At 39.2% G+C, this 22,081-nt stretch overlaps 1 protein-coding gene and 1 long non-coding RNA gene across 2 annotated transcripts in view; one reads left to right on the top strand and one right to left on the bottom strand.

The window, feature by feature from the left end:
• TTN (titin) overlaps nt 1–22,081 on the bottom strand; it is a 274,035-nt gene that overhangs the window by 70,552 nt on the left and 181,402 nt on the right. The window contains exons 233-276 of the mRNA XM_072811094.1: nt 21,953–22,077; nt 21,582–21,848; nt 20,550–20,819; nt 20,157–20,459; nt 19,761–20,063; nt 19,314–19,501; nt 19,090–19,204; nt 18,699–18,983; nt 18,444–18,595; nt 17,460–17,607; nt 17,135–17,312; nt 16,684–16,805; nt 16,302–16,589; nt 15,891–16,187; nt 15,537–15,723; nt 15,065–15,180; nt 14,669–14,968; nt 14,177–14,476; nt 13,982–14,087; nt 13,685–13,881; nt 13,295–13,600; nt 12,922–13,200; nt 12,051–12,350; nt 11,631–11,933; nt 11,155–11,517; nt 10,538–10,840; nt 10,106–10,405; nt 9,365–9,661; nt 8,978–9,262; nt 8,586–8,879; nt 7,063–7,362; nt 6,639–6,947; nt 6,350–6,540; nt 5,527–5,956; nt 4,041–4,349; nt 3,767–3,915; nt 3,645–3,677; nt 3,431–3,560; nt 2,858–3,157; nt 2,448–2,765; nt 1,216–1,512; nt 807–1,106; nt 404–718; nt 172–320 (exon numbers count right to left, since the gene is read on the bottom strand). Of these exons, the coding sequence (XP_072667195.1) occupies nt 172–320; nt 404–718; nt 807–1,106; nt 1,216–1,512; nt 2,448–2,765; nt 2,858–3,157; nt 3,431–3,560; nt 3,645–3,677; nt 3,767–3,915; nt 4,041–4,349; nt 5,527–5,956; nt 6,350–6,540; nt 6,639–6,947; nt 7,063–7,362; nt 8,586–8,879; nt 8,978–9,262; nt 9,365–9,661; nt 10,106–10,405; nt 10,538–10,840; nt 11,155–11,517; nt 11,631–11,933; nt 12,051–12,350; nt 12,922–13,200; nt 13,295–13,600; nt 13,685–13,881; nt 13,982–14,087; nt 14,177–14,476; nt 14,669–14,968; nt 15,065–15,180; nt 15,537–15,723; nt 15,891–16,187; nt 16,302–16,589; nt 16,684–16,805; nt 17,135–17,312; nt 17,460–17,607; nt 18,444–18,595; nt 18,699–18,983; nt 19,090–19,204; nt 19,314–19,501; nt 19,761–20,063; nt 20,157–20,459; nt 20,550–20,819; nt 21,582–21,848; nt 21,953–22,077 (10,807 nt within the window). The remainder of the gene's footprint in view (nt 1–171; nt 321–403; nt 719–806; nt 1,107–1,215; nt 1,513–2,447; nt 2,766–2,857; nt 3,158–3,430; nt 3,561–3,644; nt 3,678–3,766; nt 3,916–4,040; nt 4,350–5,526; nt 5,957–6,349; nt 6,541–6,638; nt 6,948–7,062; nt 7,363–8,585; nt 8,880–8,977; nt 9,263–9,364; nt 9,662–10,105; nt 10,406–10,537; nt 10,841–11,154; nt 11,518–11,630; nt 11,934–12,050; nt 12,351–12,921; nt 13,201–13,294; nt 13,601–13,684; nt 13,882–13,981; nt 14,088–14,176; nt 14,477–14,668; nt 14,969–15,064; nt 15,181–15,536; nt 15,724–15,890; nt 16,188–16,301; nt 16,590–16,683; nt 16,806–17,134; nt 17,313–17,459; nt 17,608–18,443; nt 18,596–18,698; nt 18,984–19,089; nt 19,205–19,313; nt 19,502–19,760; nt 20,064–20,156; nt 20,460–20,549; nt 20,820–21,581; nt 21,849–21,952; nt 22,078–22,081) is intronic.
• LOC140624342 (uncharacterized) lies at nt 9,632–17,281 on the top strand. Its single transcript, XR_012023836.1, has 3 exons — nt 9,632–9,766; nt 10,095–10,194; nt 17,162–17,281. It is a non-coding gene; the product is annotated as an uncharacterized lncRNA (long non-coding RNA).

The raw sequence follows: 22,081 nt of genomic DNA, 5'->3' as shown, positions 1-22,081 counted from the left end.
ATGTCTTGCCAGGAACTGTATTTTACTAATGACAATATAACTTTTGATTAAATTTCTGCTTTTTTCTCATTTCTTAATAAAAAATACAAATAGAAATTAATGGGACTCAGAATAACTGCTACACTTTTAGTTTATTCATAATATATTTCCAGAATGCCAAGTGTTAGTCACCTGTTCCCATTCTTCTTTTCCTTCTTCTTTATATTCAACAATGTATCCAGTTACTTTGGATCCACCATCTTTCAGTGGCGGAGACCACTCTAAATCCACAGATGATTTAGTCCAGTCCGTGACTTTGGGAATTGGAGGACCAGGAGGGGCTGGAAAGAACCAGTATATATTAGTATTCTTGACTTCTCCATGGCACTTTGGGGGGCGGGGAAGAAATGGTTTCATGGCTTACCAATTGGATCCCTAGCAGTCACTGGGTCTGATGGCAGACTTGCTGGACCCACACCAGCAGCGTTGATTGCATACACACGGAATTGATAATCAGAGCCTTCAATAAGACCCGTCACCTTATAAGAAACACCCAAAGTCATGGCTTTGATAGGATCTCGGTTAACTCTCTTCCATCTCTTTGAAGTGGTGTCTTTCATTTCTAGCCAGTATCCTGTTACAGGAGAGCCTCCATCATATTCTGGCTCTTCCCAGTTGACAGTCATGGAGTTGCGAGTCACACTGCTAACTGTGGGTTTATCTGGTGGTCCAGGGACAGCTATGAAAAAGAAATCATGTTGATTTATAAGAAATTATGAAAAACAACAGATAAGAGTGATTTTATACGTAAAACACGCCCTACTTACAGAATAGGTTTCTTGCTGTTTCAGGTTCACTGTCAAGAGGCTCCCCAACACCAAATTTATTCTGGGCCATGATTCGGAATACATATTCATGGCCTTCTAGCAATTTGGGAATTGTGTACGTGCACTCTTTAGGTTCACTGGAGACATGCACCCATGTCTTCCTGTTAGCTTCTCTCTTCTCAATTACATAGTTTGTAATCTTAGACCCACCATCATCTAGAGGTGGAAGCCAAGATAATGTCATTTGATCTGCTGAAATATTTTCAAACTTTATTGGTCCCACTGGAGGGCCAGGACGACCTAAAATGGTTGAAGAAAGGGAAAAAAAATTAGAAGGATGATTTTAAAGCCAAATAGTATATTTAGGAACAGAGAGACATGTAGTTTTAGAAAGCCATGCTGTGTTTACCGAGGACATTCAGTCTCATCTCCTTCGATGCCGTTCCCAGATTATTCACAGCTGTGATGGTATATAAGCCAGTGTCACTCCTGCGAGACTGTGGAATAACTAACGTGCAGGTATCATCCACTACCAGTTTGTTGACGTGGGTGTCATAGACAACAGGTTCTTTCTTATCAGGCTTCCTTGGAGGCGCTTTAAACCAGGTGAGTGTCGGGAATGGCATACCCTTAATTTTGGCCACAATGTTAACATCTGTTCCTTCTTCAACCTCCATGAATTCTTTTAGCTCAATTGAAGGTGGGCCTAGATTATTAAAAAAAAATGGTGGTCACTAGGGACAGAAAGTAGAATTTATAGCACCTACAAAGCTATTTGCATCTCCTATAGGCAGGCTGTGTAGCCCAATATGAAGAATGGATTTGACTTCAACTGATTTATACCAGCTTGGAGAGCAGGTACATGTAGTCATCATGCTTTAGTGGACCTACACGTGGCTATGTATCAGCTATTGCCTCTCTCTCACCTGGTGTTACTATGAGTGTAGATCCTGAAAAGGGGGCAGAGAGAAGTGGAGATTATAGTAGCTTAGGCTTAGGAATTCTTTCATGATAGTCCCTTTAATATGTATGCATATTCCCTTAAATATGCAGAGTTATGAGAGGACTTACTATTTTTATTCTGAGAGGGACTCCCTTTTTTAAGAAATATAACTGCTAGTAGAGGCAAAGCAATTTTCCATGAATCTAGTAGAAGAATATGCAAAGAGGGTAGTGATTACAACCCCCTCCAGATTTTAGAAGAACGATCCGAACACACACACAGCAGTAGGGATGGTAACAATCACGGAGGAAGAATTATTACCATATTTGCCTATTCATGTTTATCTATTAAAACGGATGTATCTTTTCCTTAAATAGAGAAAAGGAAACTTGATTGTGAAGATAAATGGGTCTCAGCAGTTGCTGAGCAAATAACTGTTTACTCTCTTCCCCTTTCTGAGGATCATGCGGAAAATTACAGTGAGGAAATTCCAAACAGCATCTCTTCCAAATAAGGGAAAGGTCACATGTAAGGAAATGTGTTAATTCTGCAGAAGTTGAAGGAATGAGTGGTTAATATGCTCAACTCACAGTAGCCTCCTGACATACAGATATTTCTCTTTTTATTTTGGGCTAATATTAAATTTGTACGAAGGCACTCATAAAGGGGACCATCTCTGTTAATATGTTGGTACTTACACGTCTGGTCTTTGACAGTCACGGGGCCAACAGTGGCTGAAGGTTTGCTGACTCCTGCAGCATTGACAGCCTTGACCCTGAATTCGTATTCCCCACCCTCTATGAGGTCTTCAACAGTAAATTCCAGTTCTTCTACGTCACGCTTGTTGCACTGTTTCCACGCTTCTTTCTTTGTCCCAGTCGGGTCCCATGCAAGGCACTCAACAATATAGTGGGTGACAGGGGAGCCCCCATCATTCTTTGGGGGTTTCCATGATAGGTGTACTGTGTTCTTTGTTATGAGACCGATCTTGAGTTTAATAGGGGGGTCAGGAGGATCTTTAAAAATAGGAAAAGAAGTATTAGGTATTGTTTAAAATTATATAGTTCAAATTTGAGAAACTATTTTAATCTCAGATGAAGACACTTACATATTGGATCTCTGGCCGTGGTCCTCTGAATGGTTTCTACGGGTGGACCAATACCAAAACGGTTTTCTGCACGCACCCGGAAGAAATATTGCTGTTCAGAGATGAGATCAGGAACCACAAATGAGGTGCTTCCACAGTTTGGATTGACTTTAGTCCAGGCTTTTCCATCAATAGTCTTTTTCTCTATAACATAGCCCTTGATCCTGTCTCCTCCATCATCATCTGGCATCTTCCATGTGAGTCTGCAACTACCCCTTGTGATGTCACTGACTTTCAGATCTTTGGGCGGCCCTGGTACATCTGTTGGATGCAAATCACAATATAAGGAATGTCACTTTGTTTAAAGTAATTGGTTCTTATTCTATGGTCACTTTTATTTTATTTTATTTTTTAAAGATTTGTTTATTTATTTGTGATAGAGAGAGGGAGGAGGGAGAAGCAGGCTCCATGCGGGGAGCCCCACGTAGGACTTGATCCCGGGACTCCAGCATCACGCCCTGGACCAAAGGTAGGCACCAAACTGCTGAGCCACCCAGGGATCCCCTCTATGGTCACTTTTAAAGTTTTTCTTACCCATGACTTTAACTCTACAATTCGCTGTCTTCTGTCCTGCTTTATTCTTGGCTGTGATGCTGTATTTGCCTGAATGAGATCGTTTGCATTCCGGAATAATAATGACCGATGAGTTTTCAGCAGTCTCCACCTATACAAAGAAAATAGTAGTCATACATCAGATGAAATAAAAGCAGTACTGCAGTCCACTATATCTAAATTGCTTTCTTCTTACCTGTGCATCCTCAGGTACATCATGAACTCCATCCTGTTAGAAAAGAAGATAGTTGCATTGTAAATATACCTTAGAGTGATTCAGTGGGAGACACAGAAAATTAAATATATATATTTTTTTACCTTCACTGCCTTCTTTGCCTTTCCATCAAATTCCCAAGATGATTTTGGTGTTGGGCGTCCCTTGATGACAGCAGGAATCCTAATTTGGGAGCCAGCTTGACAAACCAGAGAGTCTTGTGCTCCAATGTCAATAAAAACTTCTGGTGGCTCTGTAATACCATGAATAACATAACAGGATTTAGCTTACCTTTTTCAAAAAAGTAATTGACATATCTTCAGCAAGTTACTTACGTAATCAGATCAACTGAACACAAATGCAATGAAGGACTACTACCTTGAATATCAGTGGCAAGAATCTCTCCAGTTGTATCACTTGGTTCAGATTCACCAGCTTCATTGACAGCTTTCACTCTGAATCTGTACTTCCTGAGTTCTTTCAGGTTTGGCACCACACATTCACAGGTAGTCAGTAGTTTGTCGGGCTCATTTACTTTTTTCCAGTCAGTACTACCTTCTTCTTGCATTTCTACAATGTATCCTTTGATTGGACTGCCACCATCTTTGGCTGGAGGTTTCCATGCCAGTGAGATGCTGGACTTTGTTTTATCTTTGACCTCTGGGCAAGAGGGTGGCCCAGGTGGATCTAATAAGAAAAAAAAAAAAAAGTATATCAAATTGTGAAGCCAATGGAATGCTAGATTTAATCTACTAAATACTAAAATAGGGACTCCAAAATAACAAATTACCTTCTAGAGAAGAGAATATAAGAAATAATCTCTTTTTATTTAGCATTAACGTGAAAAGAAAGCAAGCAACTAACTGGGATTAAAAAGACTACAAAATCTTTAGATCTGTATTCTGTTATACACAATTGGTGAAAAGCTATTTTAATTTTAAGATCCCTTTGAAGAGACTGCAAAATTTAATTTACTTTAAAATAAAAAAAATTATTTCATCATTGGTTGGTAAACGTCTGAACACAAAATAATTGTATGCCCTGTAGGGACGAGGTTGATGTCTATAATAATTACTTAACAATCTTTTACATTTCTGACAGTGCTTCACAATTATAGAAAGTCTTTTTAACCCTGGCTCTTCCTCTCTAGTGCGTAGTACTATTCCTTGTACATAGCACATGTTCAATACTAGCTTGCTGAATGAATGAATATTGCATTTTATATATATGCTCCATATAAAGAACTTAGATTATTTTAAATCTTCTTCTTAACAAATAGCTGAATTTTTTTTCCTACAGAGAATCTCTATCAGATATATAGCAAATATAATTAATCATTAAGGCCCTGGTATTTTATTTTTTGAATTGATCTGTTAAATAGATCTTTCAGAAGAATTTTCTTTCTTTTCTTTGACCTCATGGACTGTGCTTTAGAATCTTGTATCTTTGATCAATATATATTATTGAAAAGTTAACATTTTACTTTTGGTTGAACTCCAGCTACAGGGTCTGTTTAGAGATGGAGATAATTTCCATTGTGTCTAATGGGATAGGAGTTTATTTAAGGTATGGGAGCAGAGAGGAGCTTATAGTCCAGGGTCTTTATCATGAGTAATCATAAGTGATTACTCATAAATACTAGGCTTAAATCAACAACTTAAAAACTATATGCTTTTATGTATGTGTGTGTAGTATATATATGTATATATATGTATATGCACATAAATGTACTTCTGATACTTTAAGTATGGAATTTTTACTTTAATAAGTAATTTGGCATAGAAAAATACAAGAAATCTAAGAGCAGAATTATCCCTTTAGTGGTTTTGCTCTTTGTAAACTCCAGAAATGGGAGTGTACTTACAGATAGGATCTCCTGCAACAGCTGGATCTGATGGTTCACTGGGAGGGCCAACTCCTGCGGCATTTATTGCCATTGCTCTGAACTGGTATTTAACACCTTCAGTCAAGCGGGGAACGTTAAATTCCACGCCTTTCAATCCCACTTTGGTTATCGGTGCTCGGCTAACACGTGACCAGTAGGCACCTCCCTCTTCTCTCTTCTCCAGCCAGTAGCCAGTAATTGGAGAACCGCCGTTGTCCAGAGGAGGAGTCCAGCTCACTAGCATCGACCCTTTTGTGCGCTCCAGAACTTTTGGTTTTCCTGGAGGTCCAGGAGGGCGGAAGGGATCTTGAATGACCACTTTATCTGATTTGCACTCATCACTGATTCCATATTTATTCACTGCCCTAACTCGGAACTCGTACTGACCATTGGGGATAAGTTTCCAGACCTAGAAATCAGATGAATAATGATTTCTTAAAAACAACATACTTAATGTTGATTTTACTATTTTAAAATTCAAGTTATTTTGGTAAGCAAGATTATGAAAATCTATAAAATCAAGTAAATATATAGTTTGAAAATACATAGACTCAAATGTGAAGAAAGCATTTAAAAATAAGAATATGTGTCTCTTGTACCTAGTAGTGGATCTCTCAAATAAAAGAGAATTGGCTTACCAAATAGTATTTACTGAGTGGCCTAATGTGCATGGTGCTAAAAATTACAATAAATCTTTTCATGTGCAGTTTTGAGTTTAATCATTAAATTCTAAGGTTTTGCCAGAAGGGTGTTAATTTAGGGTCATGTCTTTTTAATGGGTACAAGAAAATATTTAGTTTACCCCATATCTCTTCTCTACAGCAGTGTTGGTGACTTCCTCCCATTCACTTTTCTTCCTGCTTGCATCACGTTTGTCAATGATATAATGGGTGATTTCACTGCCACCGTTGTCTAGAGGGGCATCCCATGTCAAGTAGCAGGATTCAGCTTTAATGTCAGTAACAGCAAGATTTCTTGGTGGTGATGGACGATCTGGAAAGGAACAAAGAGAGGAGAATGGGAATGAGAAGACAATTCTTTCAAAAGAAGACCTTGGGCTTCATTTTGATCTGAGAAAACAGGTCCCTTACCATATACTTCCACATGAACGTTTCGGAACACTGAGCCCAGGCGATTGGAAGCAGTAACCGTGTAAGTGCCTTTGTCTTCCCGCACTGCTTTGGGAATGATAAGCTCCGTCTTTGCCTCACTCCGGGATACTTCTTCCTTAGTTATCTTAAGTGCATCGGTGGGCTTTTCGATCACAGTTTCATTCTTGGACCACTCAATCTTAGGCATTGGAAGGCCTGTCACATCTGCAGGGATGTTAACGGGCTCTCCCGCCTTAACTTTGATAGTGTCTCCTCGAACAGACAGGCGCAACTTAATAGTTGGAGGCACTGCAATGAGAAGGGAAAGGAAGAGAAAAACAAAAAAACCATAAGGGATGTTTGCTCAACCTCTAAGATAAAGGCAGCACATCAAGTGCCCTAAAATCATGCTCAGATTGCACACCTTCATCATCTTGTATGACCACATTCAGAGGCAGGGATGGTTCACTTTCGCCAATTTCGTTGACAGCTTTGACACGGAATTCATACATTTGGTGCTCATCAAGATCTTCAACCAGAAAAGATGTGGTTGGGCAGAGTCGTTTGTTAACTCTTTCAAAGTCAGGTTTGTCGTGACGCCGTTTTTCAATGATATAGCCTTGGATGGGGCTGCCACCATTACTGCGGGGCTCTTTCCAGTCAAGGGTAATAGTGGACTTCGTCCTCTCTGTGTATGTGAGCCTCTCAGGAGACGTGGGAGGACCTTTAACCAGAGGCAAATTGAAATGACAAGCATCAAGTTAAATATTCGCATAAGAAATAGTATTTCACTTTAAATTAATTATGTGAAAATCAGGTTTCTGTTTGGCATAATAACCTTACATCCATCTTTAAAATCCTTCTAAAAATATATCAGTTACCAGAACTATAGGCATTCATAATAGGCAGACTTTCTTAGCAAACTTTACAGCCTAAATTGTTGATTAAAAATAAATTGAAGGGCAATATGCTTTTGTTATCTTCAGCATTTTCTGTCTTTTACACATCTGTCACTGGGAAAGTTTCTAATCCTGATGAAGTGGAAGAGACAGTCTGTGGAGTTTTGCTTTGGATGACCAGCTGAGATCAAAGTGTTTCCATTATTAACAGACAGCAGATATGTCTACTGAACACGCTTTGAACCAAGTTGCCTCCAAGTGTGGGTTTAAAATGGAGTGGAAAGAGAATTTACGTAATGCTGCTGTAGTTTTGTGCCCCAAAGGACAAAACAAAGAATACATCTGAATGCTCAAACAACACCTAATTCTTTCCTGTTGACTATTATTGCAACCAGAAGCAGAGCTTTGTGGTGGAAGCTCAGCTCTCTTCTAATACCTCTGGTACAACTTGAGCTCCAGTGGACATTTTTGAGATGAGCTATCATAGTGAAGATAGAATTTTCTTTTTTTGGTTGGTAGGGAGGTGGTGGTGGAAGACGAATAGCGCCTCTGTCTTTTGGTGAAATGGGTCATCCTCATAGATTTTTGCTTTCTTGGATGGGATGTTAGTATGCATTTATAAGGGTGTGCAGTTTGAGGGTTTCACATTTGTTCATTTTGCTTATGGAGATTTCCTTTGGTTGGATTTCTGTTCTTTTGAGAGCTAAAGGAAGACTGAGGCATTTATCATAAGGCTGTCATCTATTCTGTAATCTTTTAAAAATAATGAACTCCATTGAATTACTTCGGTATTAAATGAATTACTCCAGTGTATTCTATTGCAGAGAGATTCAGGTTTTTCAGTACACAAAACCATACATGGATTTGTGCAAAAATTACATTGAAATGATAGCAAATATGGTACTCTTATTAAAGTTGCTAGTAGTTATTTGTTTTACTTTTCTTATCACTCTCTAGCTATAGATCATTGGACTGTTGGGAGTTTGAAGCCATAAGGCTCAATAAATAAATGACAGAGCTAGAAGCAAACAATGAAAACCGCTTTTACCTAGTGGATCAACTGCAAGAATTGGTCCTATTTCAACAGGAGGGCCACAGCCAAACTTGTTCTTGGCAATCACCCGGAACATATACTCTTGTCCCTCAAGGAGACCTGTGATATCACATTTAGATCGCTCGGTCTCTATTGGTTGTCTCCAGGTATGCATCTTCGCATCTTTTCTTTCAATAATGAATCCTGTGATTTCACTTCCTCCATCATCTGCTGGATCAGACCAGTTAAGCAAACACATCTTCCTATTTGTTACAACAGGTTTTAAGTCAAGAACTGGTCCAGGAACATCTGAAAAATTAAAAAAAAAAAGAAACAAACATAAAAATCAATGCGATCAATTGCATCACTTCCGAAAACCCCATGAAAATCCATGTAACATTCCTTACCAAAGACTTCTACTCTGGCTGCTGCAAATTTGGACCCACAGCTGTTGGTAGCTGTAATCACGTATCTTCCATGATCTTTTCTCAAGGCATTCTTGATAATGAGCTCAGATTTTGTTCCAACATTCTCTATTACAACACGGTCTTTATCCAGCTCCCCTTCTTCTATGGTCCATACTTTGGTAGGCACTGGGCGACCAGTTACCACAGCTGGAATTCTAAGAGTCTTTCCAGCCATTATTTGTATTCCAGCCTTGACAGAAACATCCAGTTCCACAGTTGGAGGCTCTGTTATAAAGAGAACAGTAATATATTAAGCCCAAGAAAGGGGTGGGGGAATCCCATACTAGGAAAATATCCATAATCTTATTCATGTAACTTTTAAGTTACCTTGTGGTTCAGCCACAGTCACAGGTCCTGTCTCCCCTGGTGGTCCTTCACCTGCAGCATTGACAGCACTCACTCGGAGTTTATAATCGGCACCCTCTCGGATTTCTTTGACAGTGTACTGACGGACCTTGATCATCTTCTCCGTGCAGCGTGACCATTCATTTGTGCCAACCAGCTGCTTATCAACATAGTAGCCAACAATTTCCCCACCACCATTGAAAGCTGGGGGTTCCCATTCTAGATCAATAGTTGTAGAGCTTGTGTCAGTGACTCTTGGGACAGGTGGCCCAGGTGGAGCTAGAATAAATGTGGATACACAAATCAAAACTCACTGAATATTTTAAAATGAACAATACCTTACTCTATCCACCTTATTTCCAAAATGCATCGCCTATAATATGGGTAAGTACTGTTTTATGAAACTTTTAACTTATATATACTGATGTTTAAAATTTTTTATTGTAATCTTAATATGCATCTGTAGTCATTGTTAGTATTTTGCTTGATTTTTTGGGCAAGTTTAAGGTATACAACATGATGATTTGATACATATATTGCAAGATGATTACTACAATGTTAGTTTATACCTCCACTCCCTTGCACAATTACCATTTTTTTGGCAGCTATAACATTCAAGATCTACTCTCTTAACAACTTTCAAGCATACAACATAGTACTTAATTAAGTAACTTAATTATAGCACTGTGCTGCACCCTACTCTCTTTGTAAGAAATTACTTACAGATTGGATCACGTGCTGTTTTGGGATCTGAAGGAGGACTGAACTTTCCAGGTCCAGCTGCATTTTCGGCACATACTCTGAAGACATAGGTGAGTCCTTCTAATAGGCCTTCTACATTGGTCTTCAAAGAATTCAGAAGGCTTCTGTTGACACGAGACCAATGTGTGCTATTAACCTCCCGTTTTTCAAGCCAGTAACCCAAGATGGGACTTCCATTATCTTTTGGTTCATTCCATTTCACTAGCATACTGTTGCTGGTAACATCTTCCACAATGGGCTTATCAGGTGCATCAGGTGGTTCTGATAAGAAAAAAATGCATATTTGAATGAATTCTCCAGTATGATATAAAAATTCAAGGTTATAAGCTATGATAATGTATATACCCATGCATACAATAAAAAGGCAAAATGTAGATGCTAAAAGAACCTTACCAAATGGATCTTTAGCTATAAGTGGCTTTGAAACACACGGTGGTCCAGGCCCAAACCTATTTTCAGCTCTTACTCGAAAGAGGTACTCTTTTCCTTCAATTAGTTTTGTCACTGAATATTTGCAGTGTCTAAGTGTTGCAGTGATGATAATCCACTCTGAGTCAGGTTTTGTCTTGTCTTTCTTTTCCAAAGTATAGTTTATAATTTCACTGCCACCATCATCGAGGGGTGGTTCCCATTTACAGAGGACGGAGTTCTTTCTAATATCTTCAAATACAAAGTTGATTGGTGGTCCTGGTGTATCTAATATTTTGAAAGACAGCAGTGATTAAAAATTTGCATAGAAATGGTTGCAATGGAAAATGTAAATGTTAGCATGCACCTTTAACATAAACTTCTGCTTTTCCTACATCTGTCTTTGTATCACATTAGCTAACAAATAATAAGTTTGGTTGATTTCGTTTAGATAGCTGGGAGGAAAAAATGGGACTGAGGAAACCTTGCTGAAGCTATTTCCTACTTCTCTCCCCTGGCCCGGCCCAAACTCCATTTTTATGTTTTACTAAAACTCTTCTATAGACTTTCTTCCATTGAGAAGTATAGTTTTACCTACTTACCTAGCACACTGACAGTACAGGGAGCTTTAGCAATACCATGGTCATTTTCAGCTTTGATCATAAACAGGCCATGGTCAGGTCGGATTGAATCTCGGACACGTAGCTGAGACTCTCCTTTTTTACTGTTGTCAATACTCAAACGTTCTGTCAGAGGCAGGACAAATGGTTCTTCTTCTTGAACTTCACCCCTCTTCCTCCTAACTGTGGGTGCTACTCGCTTCTTAATTTCTTCTGGTATAATGACTTTTTCATCCTTTAGCCATGTAATAGTCGGGTAAGGTGACCCAGAGATGGTTGCATCAAGTGCTATTTCATCACCACGTTTCACTTCGAGGCTTGTTCTCATAATGACCTTCGGGGCATCTGTAATGAATAAAAACAATAATTGTTTTCAATTCTGATTAAAAAATCTGACAAAACATTATTCTCTTTTATTGTACATTGGTAAAACAGCAAGCCCATTAAACAAAACTCACCAATAGGATCTACAGCTTTGGTTGGAGGAGTGGCCCGAGAAGGTTCACTAATGCCGGCAGCATTTTCTGCTCGCACTCGGAATTGGTATTCCTTTCCCTCTTCAAGTCCTTTGGCTGTGTAGGTCAGGACTGGTACTAGGTGTTCATTGCACCTCTTCCATTTGTCTTCACCCTTAGCAATCTTTTCTATGATGTAACCCATTATTTTGCTTCCTCCATCGTACAAAGGTGGCTTCCATGTAATAGTCATTGCGTTAGCTGTAGGATTATGAACCTCAACATCTACAGGTGGATCAGGGGGCTCTGGAGAATAAGAAAAAAAAACCTGTTAATATGTAGCTGAATAATATAAACTCATCTTTTTAAAATAAAAAATTGCATAGTAATTCCCAGCTATACTATATCCATGCCCAAACTTACGCTTTGGATCTTGAGCAATGACTGGATTTTTCAGTTCAATATATTCGCCTCCACCAATCTTGTTGACAGCTTTAACACGGAAGAAGTATTCACCATTTGGTATGAGATCTTTTACAGTCCAAGACAGTTTGTTTTCACCAGACATGACTGGTATATATGTCCTCCTCCCAGCCTCTCTGCGTTCCAGGACATAATGAAGGATTGGGCTTCCACCATCATATTCTGGAGGTTCCCAGGTTAATTTACAAGAACTCTTGGTCACATCACTTGCTTTAATATCTTTGCATGGTCCAGGTAGGCCTATTAGAAATAAAATGATAATTTTTATTGTAAGATGAAAAGTCAGCATGTTATAGTACACTCTTTTTCTAAATGGGACCATGCACATTTTGGGTGGGATAATCTTTGATGTGCTGGAGTATCCCCCCTTTACACTGCAGGCCATTTAGCACCTTTGGCCCCCAATTACTAACGGTCAGTAGGTTCCCCCTCCCGTCAAATTGCCCCCTCCTCAGATTCTGCATGGGACAGGGCATAAAATGTTACTGATTCTGGTGAAAACACTGGGGAAAAAATGCCAATACAATTAATAAATGAATACTGGCAATTTAAGCATTCTTTGGGTATACTATATTTTTTATTTAGTACTTCATGTGCCAGTTATTACAACAGAAGTAAATTAGTTTAATCAGAATTTTACTAGCAATTTCACATCTATAATTGCATCGTTTCTCATATGGAAAGAAATCATATGGAAGGACACTTAGTTTACAAATGGTCAACTCATGAAGCCATTTACATGAACACTGCAAGGTGAACTAGTTTCCTCAACATGTGAAGAATATCTGGTATTTCATCAAAGAATGATTACCTATGACTTTGACATTAATTGAGCCAGTTGCTGAGCCGAGCTTATTCTCCAGCGTAATGGTATAAATTCCAGCATCTGCATGGACACTCTTGGGAACTTCAAGGTGTGCAGAGATGTGATCATTCTTCATTGTTAATCTATCACTTGCTTTGACTTCTTTGCCATCTTTATGCCAACTAACAGTTGGAACTGGGACAGCTCGGAAGGGGACAGGAATGCTTAACTTTTCACCTTCGATAACAACAATGTCATGAGTCTCCATATCAATTGTTGGCTGGCCTGTAAGATATCCAAAAGAGAATAAAAGATATGTCAAAATAAAATGTGTAAGCAAGGTGTGTTTTAGTAATTATAAAAGAAACTGTGTTCTTACAGTCTGGGTCTTTGGCAACCACATTTTCGGAGATTTCAGATGGCTCACTGACACCCACAGCATTGACAGCTCTTACTCTCAGGACGTACTCCTTGTCAGGAACAACGCCTTCTTCAACTTTGAATTTCAAGTCTTTTATCGGGCGAGAATTAACTCGCATCCATTTCTCAGTGCCTACTGGACACATTTCAACATGGTATCCTATAATAGGACTTCCACCATTTTTCTCTGGAGGCTTCCAGGCAATGGCAATGTGCTTTCTCCCAGCGTCAGTCACATGCAAGTCAAGAGGAGGTGAAGGAGGACCTGAAAGAAGAGCGAAATGTCCACATCCACGATCTCATCATCAAGCTCTAGACAATATCTTTTGTATAATCGATACTACTTTACCTTTTGGATCTTCAATTGACAGGAGTTCTGTGGGTTCACTTGGGTGACCAACTCCAGCTTCATTTTCTGCCCGAACCTGAAATTGGACCTCTGTTCCTTCAATGACATCAGTTACTCTGAAGTTACAGTCAGGGCCTGCAGTCTTTCCAGCTTTCACCCAACGGGTACCTAACTTCTCTTTCTTCTCAATGATATATCTATTGAAATACAGCATTTCATTAGGATTCATAGGGAAAACAAGGTTAAGAATTTTCAACTGAATATAAATTATTCTTCGTGAATTAATTAAAATTTTACCTCTGTATTGGTCTTCCACCATCATTTTTAGGTGGTTCCCACTTCAGGTCAACATGTCTCTTGGTTACATCAACCACTGCCAGAGCGTAGGGTGGACCAGGGGTGGCTAGAAGCAGAATATTCAATGGTTAGAAAAACTAGAGGGAAAAGTGATAATCCACCAACAATGGTATTACAAAGATGAAGTTAGCATACTGAAGGTGTCTTTGGCCAGGACAGAGTCCTCAATTTCACAGTAGTCACTTTGTCCGATGGCATTTTCTGCAGCAACTCGGAACACGTATAAAGAGCCCTCTGTCAGTGGAGTTACTGTGCACTTGGTGTCCTTGACAGTTGTGTCCACTGTTTGCCAGCCTTTTCGCCTAACATCTCTCTTTTCCACAATGTAGTTGGTGATAGGGGACCCTCCATCTTTCTCAGGAACTGTCCACTTTAGGTCTGCTGTATTTTTTGTGATATTAATAACTTCAAGCCAGCGAGGTGGTGATGGAGGATCTAAAGGAGAAAAAGAGAATTCGATTTTTTTTATTGTCCAATATTTAATCTTCACTGAATTCTCTCATAGTCACTAGGAAATCACATGGCAAGCATGAAATGATCTAGTTGAGTTTTTCATATTTTCGCCTATTGTAGTTCTCAGATGTGTTTCAAAGAATTTACACACCGTAAACATCAAGAGTGACTTACATAGTTTTTCCCTACAAAGCACAGGGTCGCTGGGTTCGCTGGGCTCGCTTTCCCCAGCCTTGTTCACAGCTCTAACTCGGAAGGAGTATTCTTGCCCTTCCATGAGACCAGTAAGCAAATGCTGAGTGGTGGGAACACCTTCAGCCACTCGGACCCAGTCCTCTGTTCCGGTCTTTAGCATTTCAATGATATAAGACTCAATCTTTGCCCCTCCGTCATGTTCTGGCTTTGTCCAATTCAACATCAGTGATGTTTTGCCTACATCTTTCACAGTTGGTTTTCCAGGAGGCCATGGAGGATCTGCAAACCAATGAAATGAAACCATTTATTTAGGTTTGTCAAAAAAGGAATCAAGAGAAGCTTCAAAATAACCACAGAAAGATATGTAAATAATACCTATGGGATCCTTTATTAAGATTGGTTCAGTTGATCTACTTGGTTTTCCAGGTCCAGCGAGATTTTCAGCCAACACACGGAATCTGTATTTTTTCTTATTGGTGAGACCTTTCACTCTGAATTAGGGACGAAGTATGAATTAGATACCATGATAACAGAAACCTCTGTGTATTTTACATAGAAAGGACTAATTTATTTAAATTGTAAAAAAACCGATATTGAAATTTAACTGAAGATATTTCAACATAAATTTAGATTTGGTCAAGTGTACCAGTGTAATTATAGTATCTATAATAATGGTCATTACCATAATATATTGAAACACCACTTTGTAACTTAAAGTCAATATTTTATAGTAAAGAAACTAAGAGATGTGTCCTTGAGTGGAATTTGTATAATCAAAAGGAAAGCTAAAGAATGAAAAATAGTATATACTGCTATCTTAACATTTTGGTGGAGATATTGGACATACCTATATGTTGTATCCTTCACGGGCATCTTATTGCACCTGACCCATTTATCAGTGTCAGGATCTAATCTTTCCACCCAGTATCCAGTGATTGGGCTGCCACCATCATCGTCTGGCTCACACCATGTGAGAGTAACTGCATCTTTAGTGATATCAGAAGGTTCTAGGCGAGTTGGAGGTCCAGGTGGATCTATAGGTAGTATGATGATTGATATAAATGTTAAATGTCCCATATATAGTTATGACACCCAAATTCAAGTTTGACACAAGAATCTTTTATTTTTATTTTTTATTTTTTATTTTTTTACAAGAATCTCTTAAAAGAACTTTTTGGCCAACTATTAATGAGAAACTTACCAAACTGATATTTAGCTGTTATTGGAGAGGCCTGAACCGGTTCACCAACACCATACATGTTTTCTGCAGCGACTCTGAAGATGTATTCTTTATTGGGTGTTAATTTGGTTGCCTTGTAGTTTGTATCCTTGACAGTTGATGAGAGCTTGTGCCACACTTCACTGTCAGTTGCCCGTCTCTCCACAACATAGTTTGTGATTTTAGATCCACCATCATCACGTGGTGGGTTCCATGTTAGAAGGCATGATTCATTGGTCACTTCTGTGACATCAAAAGCAGCTGGTGGTCCGGGTTTATCTGTGAATGAATGACATTATACACTCAGGAAAAAAAAGCATTTTTAAATCATGTTCTATTTTAAAAAGTACCTGAAGTGAATTTGCCCATTTTTTAAATGGCAGCCTCTCTCACCTAAGACATTCACTTCGACCACAGCAGTGGCCCGACCACAGACATTTACGGCCTCGATGATGTATGTGCCAGTGTCGCTTCTCTTACTATCGAGGATGGTCACTGTGGATTTTTTAGGAACGTTTTCAATGGTGATTCTTTTGTCCTGCTTCAGAAGCATATCAGCCTTTGTCCAAGTTATTGTAGGTTCGGGTTTTCCAGTTACAGTGGCAGGAAGTTCGATCTTAGTTCCTGCTTTTACAGTGAGACCAGCAAGGAGCTTCACATCGAGGAAAATTTCTGGAGCCTCTAAAATTGGAAAAGATTATTTACGACATTAGTAGGTTCAAACAGAATTAAAGGTGGAGGCCTGGTTAAGGATACAAAAATCAAAAGTAAATACCCTGTGTATCCACAGCTTGGATTTCATCCGTGGGTTTGCTTGGTTTGCTAGCACCTTGCCGGTTCAAGGCCTTCACACGGTAGGCATACCATTGGCCTTCTTCAAGACCTGTCACTTCCATTCTATCAGAAAACAAAATAGAATATTTTACTATAATGTACATAACCTATTGTATTCATGATCTTTCTAAAGGTTATACCTACTCTTGATACAATGGTACTATTCCTTAAATTAATTCTGGATTGCTTCAGTATTATAACTAGTGAGAGCCTTCAAGAGGGGATATGTTCAGCAACACTTTTTGTTTTTTTTTAGCAACACTTTTTAAAACTGGATAGGCACACCACAGGAATTCTCAGTAAAAACAAAACAAATAGACTTTCTAAAAGAAAAACCCTCATTTTCTCAAGATGAAATATATCCTCTTTGCCACATAGTTCTAAAAACTCACTTTGTGTCTGCAACTGGTTCTCCACAGGCAACCCATCGATCAGAACCACGTGGACATTTTTCAACTATATAGCCTTTGATGCGTGAACCACCATCATATTTAGGCGGATCCCATGTTAGGAAGATACTGTTGGCTGTTCGATCTCTCCATTTAACATTCTCTGGTGGGTCAGGTACGGCTATAAACATTTTAAAGATGGTCAGTCTTAGGTCATCCATGAAATCTCCATATTGCCAACCTGTGCGTTTCCCCCATAACTTCAACCCCTGGACTAAAGAAAAAGCATCTAAGAGGCTAGATAAGAAAGCATCAAGAATGTACTCACTTGCAGGAGCTGACATATTTACAGGTTCATCAACATATGCAGGTTCTCCAGGACCACACTTGTTACAAGCACAGACTTTAAATAAATACTCTTTTCCTTGAACAAGATCAGGAACTGTGAATTCTAGGTCAGTCACCAAGTCTATAACCTGGGACAAAGAAATACAATTACTTGTTTCCCAAAAACCCTTTCTCCAAGTCAAACAGATTTTTACTGAGCAGGGATACACACAGAAATAGTTTTTGAATGATAAGGATTATTTATTACATATTAGGGAGAAAGTTGCAGAATAAGACACAATATTTGAAACTTAATATATTAAGGTAAAGCTTTCATAGTCTATACACATTGAAAATGTGGCAAGTATTGATCCTTTCCACCAGATTGGTTTTTAGAAATATGATTTAAAGATTTTTTTTAACTTATTAGGGAGAGAGGAAAAGGCAGGCTCCCCACTGAGCAGGGAGCCCAACACAGGGGATCCCAGGACCCTGGGATTATGACCTGAGCCAAAGACAGATGTTTAATCGACTGAGCCACTCAGGCTCCCCTAGAAATATTACTCATTATTGCTTTTTTACCTTGACTTAAAATGATAAGTAAATAATAGTAATAAACTGAGGAGAAAAAAATTGGGCTAATTAAGATAATCTAGTGGAATGAGAAGTCTGATCACCAGGGGGTCAGGTACTCAGTGTTCTTAGGATGGCTTATAGCTCAATAGGCCATATTAGGTACTTATCAGGTACCAAATGAATAGGTTAAGTTTTATTTTTTTGTAAATTTAGTAGAAAATTTGGTAAGGCAACAAAATAAGGCAGTTATACCAAATCTTGGCTGAACTACCTCAGGAGGCATTAGCATCAGAGCATTTTAAAAGGTTTTTGGTTCTTTTTCAGCAAGGCAAAGTTAAACCATATAAACTTTGCTGGGCTTTCCCCCACTCTTTTTTCTGAAATTGGTGTGTTGCTGCTTAAAACTCACTTTAGTCCATGTTTTCCGGCTGACTTCTCGCTTTTGAACAACATATCCAGTTAATGGACTTCCTCCATCATCATCTGGTGGTTCCCAAGTCAAATGTACCGAGTCTCTGGTTATCTCACCAAATTTCAGTTCTTTGGGTGCACTTGGGCGAGCTGAAAAAAAAAATGCAGTCAGAAATCAATATTGGTAACAGCTTGAACCAGTATTTGTTAATACTGTCAAATCACCTTATGTAACAAAAATTTAGTTCCTTACCAATTACATTGACGTCAATCTCTCCAGAAATTGCTTTCACAGGATTTTCTAATTTTAGTGTATAAATGCCCTTATCTGGACGTTCACTTGGAGAAATGACAAGTTCAGCGTAGGCAGATATGGTTTTCATTTTCACACGGTCCCCTGCTTCTAGTACTTTATCTCCAAAAGACCAGGTTGCATGTGGCCTTGGATAGCCTGTACTTGGAACCAGGATCTTGATCGGATTCGGGACAATAACTTCCAGACCATCTTTAAATGCACTTAAGTCCATTGTTGGTTCAACTATCAAGAAGAAAAATTAATGAGTTTCCAGTACCATATTTAAGGCCCTGGTACCATGAAGTAGCTATGTGTTCTTCTCAAATCTAAAAATAAAATATTCACTTACCAAACGCATCATCAGCAGTCAGAGGACCAAGAATTTCAGATGGATCTGAAACACCAGCTTCATTTTCTGCAGATACTCGATATAAATATTTGTTTCCTTTTTGTAATCCAGTAACCTAAAGTCATGAATCAACATTTGTAAACAAACATTTCTTGTTTGTTTGGACAAAATACATTTAAGTCCATGATCATACACTGAATATTATTGTAGATGCAATTCCCTACCTTGTAGGTCAGTTCAGGGACTAGTTTCTTATTGCAACGAATCCAATTATCTTTCCCTTCTTCACATCGTTCAATTATATATCCCAATATTGGGCTTCCTCCATCTTTCAGAGGAGGCTCCCACGTGAGCTGAACTGATGACTGAGTCTGATCTGAAGAACTTAGGTTCACAGGAGGACTTGGTCTCTCTGGAATGGAACAAAGGGTTGGAGCACACCACTGAATTCAGTGACAATTTATTAAAATAATGTATGATCAATTCTATCATCTCCATTATCTCCGGTTTATTGAATTCATTAAAAAGTAGGCACGGTCTGGATTTCTGTGATTTTGTTCACATCTTTTCTGATGTCCTACCTTTTCATTAACTTCATTTTAATAACTAACAGGCCTGATTTCTAGATTTCATGAAGTAATTAGTTCCCTCCCTTTTTTTGATGGGCTTACCAATTGGATCAGCAACTTTGACAAAGGGTGTGGCTGCACTTGGTTTTCCAACTCCAATTCGGTTTTGGGCTCTGACCCGGAAACTATACTCTTGTCCTTCCACCACATCAGTCACAGTTGCAGAGAGGTCTTCAGCTCTCACTGTCATGGCAGTGTCCCATCGGATAGAAGTCTTATCTCTTAATTCGATAACATAGTTTGTGATCTCAGCTCCTCCATCATACTCTGGTGGCTCCCATGTCAGGGAGACCCCAAATCTGTTTATATCAGTGATGGCGACGTTCAAAGGAGGGCCTGGGACATCTGGATTTCATCACAGAAGGAAACACGGCTTTGGTTAAATCAGGGGTAAAAGCAAAGATCAGCTAGCTTGTAACTTACTGGAATACTTCTTACCATATTTACTCCTTGCTTCCACCGGGTTGTCAGTCTCTACTGGCTCACCAGTGCCGACTCTGTTCCTTGCACTGACCCGGAAGAGGTACTCGACTCCGCCTTTTTGAAGTCCAGTGACAGTAAACTCACAACTGTCTGCACGGTCCGTGGCCAGAACCCACGTCTTCCTTTTGATGTCACGTCTTTCAACGACATAACCGATGATTTTGCTCCCACCATCTGTTAATGGTTCTTCCCACCCGAGGCTTACTTCACCATCAAATGTTTCTGTCACTTCTAAGTTACGTACAGGCCCAGGGACATCTGAAATTTGTGTACAGAATATTTTTTTAGTGTGTTACCATGCTTTTAATTGTGCTTTGCCAATCAAGTCCAAGTGATTCAAGGGCTTACCAATAACTCTTAAATTGATGAACGCTTCTGCTTTTCCATGTTTGTTCTGAAGCACAATTTTATACCTCCCTTTGTCTCCTTTCTTAGCTTCTAAAATTCTGAAAGAAGTTTGTTCAGCTGTAGTATCAACGGTTTTTGAAGACAGAGGTTCATTTTCTTTAAACCACTCAGCTTCTGCTTTAGGGTAGGCGTCATAGGGCACCACCATCGTCAGAGGCTGGCCAACATCAACCACAAGATCTTGATCACCTGTCTTGATTTTAGGTGCAGCTAGAGAGAAAAAGGACATATGAGTGCTTTTGAGTTATGTCGTACAGCCCAGCTATACCATGGCTCCTTTACTATGCATTTGTTAGCAAATGTTGATTACATATTGAAAGTCTATCACAATAACTTGAGAGCAGAGAACACTAACCGGCCTAAAGTTCTCATAGCTTCTTTTGCAAATCGTCAGACTTGAGAACAGAGGATTAAGGTGATATAAAACCATAAAATCTGCATTCATTGCCAAAAATAATAATAGAGAACTAAATATAGTGCAAAACACATTTGTTTTTTAAAGTAGGCACATCATACTTAGAGATAAACCAGGCAAAGTTTTGAGGTACAGAGGGAACAGTAATGGCTTTTTCATAATCACACCCCATAAAATGCCTTGCAAGCTTGAGTGAGGATGAGAACAGACCTAAGAGCCCCACAGGGGTTTGGAAAATAGCAGAGACTAGAGCTTTCTCTAGGTCTGAGTTTTTTGGGGATGACTTCCAGGGCAATATGTTAATTCTAGGAACTAACGAACAAGCCACCATGTGCCAGCACCTGCTCAAGGTTGTAGCATGGAAAGAGGAATGCTATCAATTACCCATTACTTGGGACACTTTGTGATATAAGAGACGTTAGAATAGTTACATGCGGACAGTGCCCGACAGAAATAAAAGTCTTTCACAAGCATCATCTCCTTAATTGTGGAATCTGAAACTCACAGAGTATCTGTGATATTGTGAGGATATTTGAAAATAAAAGAAAGGGATTTACCTGCGAGTTCAAGCTTAGCTCTGGCTTCTTTGTCTTTGGCAATAAATCTATATTCACCCTGGTCACGAGGTTGAATATTACAAATCTGTAGCCTGTGGATCTTTCCTTCACTCATCATCTGGTGTTTGTCGCCCTGAACAACCACCATGTTATTTCTTAGCCACTGAACTTCCACCTTATCTTTGTTGAGCTCAGCCAAAAAGACAACGTCGGTACCAGGGGCTTCCAGAATATCTTGGGGAGGCCTGATGATCTCAACGGGGATTTCTGAAGAGAAGAGGTAAAATGAATACAAACATGTTCATAGTTGGGTTAACAGCCTTGAAACACTGGTAGTAACATTAGAACTTGTCCTCTCAGTCAGTACATACCTTCCACGAAAAGTCTGGCTCGAGATTTTCTGTCTTCTACTCCACAAGCATATTCACATTCATCATCCAGGCGGCAGTCTTTTATAATGAGTCTATGTGTACTTCCTTCTTTTTCAAATTTGTATCTAA

Source organism: Canis lupus, chromosome 34, assembly GCF_048164855.1.
Source record: "Canis lupus baileyi chromosome 34, mCanLup2.hap1, whole genome shotgun sequence".
In the NCBI taxonomy this organism is placed as follows: domain Eukaryota; kingdom Metazoa; phylum Chordata; class Mammalia; order Carnivora; family Canidae; genus Canis; species Canis lupus.
Note: the sequence above shows the minus strand (reverse complement) of the source record. Positions and strands in the feature narration are given on the sequence as shown.